General features: G+C 36.7%; 1 protein-coding gene across 1 annotated transcript; it reads left to right on the forward strand.

Moving 5' to 3' along the window:
- The first annotated feature begins 6,603 nt into the window (after positions 1–6,603).
- Positions 6,604–7,158, forward strand: LOC131048372 (RING-H2 finger protein ATL28-like). Its single transcript, XM_057982315.2, has one exon. It carries the CDS (start codon positions 6,604–6,606, stop codon positions 7,156–7,158), a length of 555 nt encoding a protein of 184 aa, XP_057838298.2.
- Positions 7,159–8,000: the final 842 nt, after the last annotated feature.

An 8,000-nucleotide genomic window follows, 5' to 3' on the forward strand; every position in this document is an offset into this window, starting at 1 on the left:
GCCTTCACAATATTATCAAAGTTTACATGGCAGAGTCTCCTATGCCATATCCGGCTATCATCAAATTTAGCCATAAGACATGTACTTATATTTGCATTCAACTGAAATAGGTTACCTTTGGTCTGCATGTCGGTGGCCACCAATTCACCACTCTTTCCTTTGATTTTGCAAACTCCATTCTTGAATTCCAGAGTGAGACCACTATCATTCAGCAAGGCAACACTCAAAAAGTTGTGTCTGAGACCCTCAACCCAATACACATTGTCAGCACTACTCTTTCCATTCAGAGAGATGGACCCTCTGCCTTCGACCATACATGGTGCATCATTACAAAGCGAACCACACCACCATCATATTCTTCCAAGGATAGAAACTTTCTCCGGTCACCGGTTATGTGGTGAGAACAACCACTATCAATAATCCACTCATTGGAATTATCAAACCGAGAGACAAGAGCCTTCTTGTCAGACACATCTTCCTTGACAGCAACAAACACAATATCTTCATTTTCTTCATCTTCTGATTCCTCATCTCTGACACCTTCATCAACTGCCACAAAACAGTTTCTCTGGTTTCCTCCTTTGAATTTCTTGAACCTTTCCAGTTTGTCCTTGTTGTCACCATTAGGACAGTTTAGAGCTATATGTCCTATCTGGTTGCAAAAAAAGCATTTCAAAGGGAGCTTACCTCTATATTTGTCGGTTCCTTTAGGGAATTTCCTGGCAAGAAGAGCTTCAAATGCCATCAAAATCTCCTCATCATCCATTTCTCTACTCTGTCTTGGTTCACCACTGGTGCTAGCTTCTTTTCCTTTTTTGGATGGTACAGCAGAAGCTTTAAAAGCTAATTTAGTCTTTTGAACACTGCCATCAAAACTATTTAGCTCATAGGCTGTCAACTTTGCAATGATGGAGTCTAGGGATACCTTAGTCTTGTCTATTGATCTCAACTCCTGAATAGCAGAAACCCTTATTGCATAGACCGGTAATAAGGATCTCAGGACTTTGCTTACCACAGTGGAATCTTCCATTTTGCCACCTACACTCTTGATATCTCCAACAAAAGTTTTGATTCTTATTCCATACTATTGAATGGTTTCACCTTCAACCATCTGTATGTCTTCAAACTTTCCTCTAAGGCTTTCTTCCTTAGCTTGTTTTGCATGCTCATCACCGCCATAGATATTTTCAAGAGTATCCCATACCTCTTTGGGATTTACCTTATCTTGGACATCAATAAACTCTATGTCAGATAAACTACTAATTAGGGCTTCCATGACTTGCCCATTCTCCTGCATCTCTCTCTTTTGGTCAACGATGAGAGTACCGGTAGGAGCAACATAGGCATTCTCAACATAACTCCAGTGTTGAGCACCCATGCTTCTAATGTATATCTTCATTCCATCTTTCCATATACTGAAATTTTCAATGTTGAACTTTGGACCTTCCCTCTTCATCATTAGAATAGGATCTTTACCTCAAGCGGTTAAGCTTATAACACAGAGGACCTGGAGGACGCTCTGATACCAATTGATAACTCAATGATGAACGGACAGTACCAAACCGGTACTGAGAGGGGGGGGTGAATCAGTACAGACAAAAACACAATCCTAAACCGGTTTGTCAGTAGACACTGTGCTTTGACAGACAAACAGTAACACCGGTCTTAAACAGAGTACAACCGGAAGAACCCAGAATAACTGAGACAAGCATAAATCGGTTGACACTTATCTTTTCATACATTCTAATACTTCATTTCCATTTCACCCTAGTGCATGAACAGGTAATATATCATCAAAGGATATATAAGCAGCTAGATCAACATGATTTACCTTTAGACACAAATCACTCAAACCATCACAAGAATATCACCACACATGACACACAAATTTTTCACGTGGAAACCCAACTGGTAAAAACCACGGTGGGGATGAATACCCGCAAGCTGTTTTTGAACTCTTTAGAAGTCCGCTCTGTTAGGAGCCTTGTCTGATTAAAGACCGATACAATAGGTTCTGTTAGGAATCGATCCTGTTAGGGATCACCTGGTTAAGGGATGGCTAGAATACCCGATTAAGGGTTAAACCCTGTTAGAGGTTACCTTGTTAAAGGATTTCAAGAACTCAATGGTTTTGAGTCACCTTGTTAAAGGATTTACAGCAAGCCGGTTAAAGCTACCCTGTTAAGGGATTTCCCAACTGTTGAAGTGGTTAGAGATCAACAGGTATTACAATGATATGGTAACATCACTCAATGCCAATGCAGATCCTCTTTAGCTCCTCTTCACCTTCTGCACTTACACTCTGTAGGTATCACTTCTCTCTTTTTGGTTTGGCAAGAATCACGTATCTCCTCTCTTGGATACATGTACACACACAACTTTTGCCAACAACCTCAGTAAGAGACACAACATCGACCTTATAGGAAACAGATAGGTCGGTATCATAAACCCTAAACCCTAAACCTGTTAGGTTAAGGAATTCAAACGGTTCAATCCTGCCCGTTGAGCATATTTCATTAAATGCAACAATCTTGATCGAATCTCAAGACATTCTCCATTGTTCATTTTCCACCGATTTCATGGCGGCTAATAACCCATCATGCGTTATCACCATTTACAGGCTTCACACATTCCCGAGGTAGATGGGAACAATCTCCTTCATGTGCACAAGGCTGACATGGTAACATGATCTATTCTTCATTACAATGCTAACTCATCACACAAAGTCACTAGTTGAGCCACACAGGCTTGAAGCACTTCAACCAGAAACCCTAAAGTTGAGACTACCAACCGGTAGTCATACAAGGCTTTCATGTGTCGGTTCACCTTAAGCAAACACACCACTTCACTTTAGCACAAATACCAGTTCACAGTGTTATACTGGTTCTCACATATACCGATTCTCTCCTCTTCAACATATTGACATCAATGACAACATACAATGTCATCATGTCTTCATACCGGTTCACATAATGCCAACAAGGACCACCTCATCAATGTGCCTGTTGTGTAGAATTATAAATGGCCAAGTCATTTTTAGGTTTATTAATGGGAGACCACCTACTTGAAGGATGCTAAAGATTAAAGAGCACATGGAGCTAGCTGATGAATGTGGAGGTTGCCCAACTAAAAGTAGAACCTTGCCAGACCCAAGGGTCACGTGTTACTACTCGTATTGTCATGACAACAGGCTTACTTGTATCCACCGGCTATGTTTAACATCATGTTTAATTTTATTCATGTTATAAAAGTTGCTTAAGCAAGACTTTAGATGCTTTATCTTAATCTTTTTATTTATGCAAATTAGTTATCAAAAGATGCATTGTAACGGTCTGAAGCTTGTTGCTTCTCCCCATTTTTCTAAAAGGGAGAAACCAAGACTGGTGTAAAACATGACAAAATATATTAAATATAAGAATAATAGGAAAATACTGCGAAAAGTTTTGTACCTCATTACAGTGGCAACATATAATGCAAAAATCCACAACTTCCAGGATCAGTAATTTTTTGTTTATAGAAGTTAAAGTATGGATCTCTCCAATTTATTTTGTTCCTTGCATGTTTGAATCAAAGTATCAAGGATAACTCTGATTTATCAAAGCAACTTTTATTGTTTTGTGTGATTTGGTTGATCGGTTTCTATAAGGTACAATTATATTCCATTTGATTAAATGGCAGTAGTTGGGAAGAAGTGATTGGATTAACAACTAGAATCATTTAGTATCATATTCTTGCATGTTTTTATAAGATATAACACTTTAATACAAAGTAACTTGAATGATAATCAGAAACTAGATTGAGTAACTTTGTAACCCTAGAAGAGGCATTGGTTATTATCATTAAGAATAATTCTCATTTGGAAGTTTAGTTTTTCTTTGTTTATTCAAGAAGATAAAATAAAAGTAGGAAGTAGCAAGGCATCAAGCATTCACTTTGAGTATTTGGGCTATACTAATTGAATTCAACACAAAGATTCAAATAAGGTTATAAAACTACTATATTTAAGGTATACTCGCCAAGGTTTTTCAGAGCCTAAAGAGTAGAAGATATCTCCCATTAGGAGACTCTTGTTCATTGGCCAAGTCAGTTGGTAAACCTGATTATAGAACTTAGCACACTCTTAGGGTTTTACCAATCCAATGATTTGGGTTCTGATACTAGTTTGCAAAGATTAAATCCAAGTAAAACATACAAATTGTTGCTCTTTTATGAAACTATCAAATAATACCCCATAAAAGAACAAAACTATTGAGACTAAATGAGAAGAACAATATCTATGAAATAGAAAAATTATATGTTTTATTTATCAAAAATAACTTTTAGAACAATATTTATTACATACTAATGACAAATCTATTCATAGTTGTATTTACAGAGCTATTGTGTATGATTACTATTTAGAACCGTCATCTAACTAGCTTCAATAGCTATAATAAAGCTCAAATATTGGTTGCTATTGTGTTGTCTATTCTTCCTCAAAACATTCGTCTTGTTATCTTTTTTTCTCTACAAGGGGAAATATCCCAATAGTTGAGTATGTTTCAATAGTTTTTATAGAAATTGTTGATTTAGTGCCCAATAATTTTAACAATATTGCACACCAATAGTTCTTACTTGAGGTTGTTTTTTATTAGGGGAAAATAGGTTTTGAAGGGCCCCTGAAACCCTTTACATCAAATATTCAAAAGATAGCCATTAGAGTTCACCAGAAAAGCAAAAGACAACAGCCATAGAAAAGACAGCTGGCCGAAAACAAAAAGCCAGCAATAGAAAGACACAACACAAAGAAACTAAACACCAAACAAAAGAAAAAGCAGAGAAGAATAGCCAAGACTAGGTGAATTTCTTTAGCAATTCAGCAGCTTCCAGCTCCAATTGCTCCATAGTCTTAGCAGTCCTCTTGATATCTAAAATGTCCCTGATTTGGTTTTGCTTCTTTCTGGTACTTGCACGTGTTCTTTATTCGGGACCCACCTCCTTATCTTTAGGGGTTCCATCCTTCTCCTTAGTAGTGTCGGTGAGGGTCTTTTCCCCCTACACATGTTCGAGTTTGCTGATAAGAACCTTGATACTATCAGAGGCGGCCTTTAAAATCTTGTAACTCTGCTCCCCAATCTTTTTGAGGGTCTTCTCAAACCCTTCCATCTTTTTAGTTGCCCCAGCTCTATCTTCCAAGGTTTGAAAGCTATTGCATTGGGCATTTATAATTTCCTCCACATTGTTGATAGCTTTAGTTAGCTCACTTAAGTAGTCAGGTAGAGAGCTGAATTTATCGGTGTCAATAGCTTCCAGAGCTTCAAGTTTGCTAGCTTCCTGGACCTGTTTTTCTTTTATGCTTTTTATTTCCTTCTGAACCCAAAAGAAGACCTTATTGAAGCAGTCCATACAATTTTTGATATAGAGGTCGAAGTCCAGAGGGGATCCATCTTGAGCCTCGTCTCCCACATGGTCCAAGTTCACCTTCAGACCCAACTCCTTCCACTCTGTAGCCCTTTGCAGCCTTAATTTCCTTATTGGGGTTATTCTCCCCAGCCAAGCCCTTACTATGATCCTTGGAGCAGGTAGGAAGGGGCGAACGGTTCTTAGCTCCCAACTCCTCACCTCTCAGCATCTTCCCCTTTTTCTTCTGGCTTGAGATAATTTGAGATAACTTGAAGTTGTTAGTGTTGATAGTGACTACCCATAATTGAATTAAATGCATTCCTTAGATTAAAAAATGAAACAAATCATGTGATGCCACATTATCACACAAATAAAAAGAGACTTAGTGCGCAAGTATTGATTTCACTTTTCTTGGGGTCCTTCTGGACACCTTGCCAAAAAACATTATGATGTAGCATCGTATCCCATGATCTACCCATGAAACCTTAGTTATAAAGTAGAGGATTTGCAAAGTAAACTAGTATAAGTTTTTGGGAGTGATTTGAAATTTCCATGTAAGACTTTTAGAAGCATGATCTATGATACTGAACTATTAGATTCTCTAAACTAATTGTTTTGTCCATTCTTTAGTTTAACACATCGAATTTCAAAATCACCTACTACAATAAATTTCGTTCAAATTTTAAATATGGTCATAAAAGAAGACATTGTTTAATCGTTACAGGAAAAATGTAAGAAGAAAGATCAAAGAGCGATCTGATTATTAAATGCTTCGACTCAAATTACCAAATTTTAACCACTAAACAAAGTGCACGAACATAACCAAGTAATGTTTATAGGAAATTTAGTTGAAACCAGGAAAATATAACACGAGGGAAGAAATTCAGAAAGATAAGAACCCGCGCCTGCTCAAATAATCCAAGCTTCCCCTGTTGTTTCTGAAGCGATTGTCAACATCTCCTAACATTCGCTGTCACACCCTTCAGAATTAGGTTGATCATATTCTAACATGAGGGAATTATATTGAAAAGGTTCACCATATTCTAACACGAGGGAAGAAATTGGCCAAGATGACTTCCGGGAAGTGCTCTTTCTTCTACACGTTAATGAAAATATTCGAGAAGTCATCGTCGTTTAGGCTGGAATTGTGTTGCACAGTTATATTCTATCCTATTAATGGTTAGAATTCAGATGAGTTGTAGAGGAAGAACAAGTTATGAGATGACACAGCCTTCCATTCTAGTTGGGAAGGCGCCTTGGAATTCTCTTAAACGTTTTGAACTCTCTCTTCGCAGAGCAGTGGCTGATTTCCAAAATTTCAAGACGTCTGTTACTCTAATGGTAATTTTATACGCCTTTTGCGTTGGTGTGGGATGTATTATTTTCATCTTGCTTCTTTTTACGGATGTAGTTGCAGGGAGTCATTATCTCGACGGTATAGTAGATCTCACAGAGGAGGCACACAAATTTGTGCTCCGTTTATTGCAATTTATTAATGGACTGTTGGGTCTGTTCGTGGGATTCTCAATACTAATCCACAACACGCCTCCCGGCTATTTTCTATCGAAGTTGAAGATTCGACGGCTGCCCAAAGTGAAGTATGGGAGTTTAGTGAAAGAAGAGAAGAGGGAAAATTGTTTTATTTGTCTGGAAGGAATTGGTTTGGAAGAGTGTGTACGCATTCTTCCGAAATGTAAACATTATTTGCATGGGCGTTGCATCGATCAATGGCTTCTCTGTCAAAGCAATTGCCCCGTCTGCAGAACTCCTGTTTGATCATGAGTCTTGACAGCTTGTTATTTCAGCGTATTCAGAAAAGAATTTGATTGTACAACCTTTTTGGATTAATTTCGACTAGAATCAAAAAGTTCTTTTTCCTGAAAATTTTATATATATCTTCTACCTGCACCTGTCCAAGCTATACAAGAATACTTTGGAGGCTTTCGATATATACTAGAATTATGCAGTGGCTAGGTTTTCGACACAAAATCGATACTCATGTACAAATGCTTTGTAACACTGTCATTGCTCGCACACTGGTTAAGAGTTCTAATATGTCTCCACTTCTTTTACTTACAATGATCCATTAGATAGGGTTGCCTTTTATCTTCCATTTCATATGTGTTTTCTGTTGATGTTTAGGATATTTATTAAAAATTCATATAGTAGTTGTTACTAATTTATATTTTTTACAATATATTGAAAAGTTTAAGCAATGTTTTAAACATTTTAAATTCTATTTTAAGATATGAGATCTTTAATTATAAAATAATATTTTTAATTATATAATTGATTTTTAAATAGTGGAAACGAATAAGACATAGTGAGATTACCGATAACTAGACATCCGATTTGTTATTGGATTACTCCTAATTAGCATCTAGAATTGAAATCTAAATAGGTTTAAAAATAAGTTATTTAATACAAATATTAAGTTCTTTTCAATAGTAAGGAAAGTTCAAATGATAATTTATTTATTGTTAGCTATATATATTTTCCATGCTACATGCTATCAAACAAATGGTATGAAGACTTCTATAGATTAATTTGACAATTTATATTGATTAAATAGGATAGTACTCTTGATTCTAAAGTTATGACATTATATCAATGTATAT

Source organism: Cryptomeria japonica, chromosome 8 (genome assembly GCF_030272615.1).
Source record: "Cryptomeria japonica chromosome 8, Sugi_1.0, whole genome shotgun sequence".
NCBI classification, from domain to species: Eukaryota; Viridiplantae; Streptophyta; class Pinopsida; order Cupressales; family Cupressaceae; genus Cryptomeria; species Cryptomeria japonica.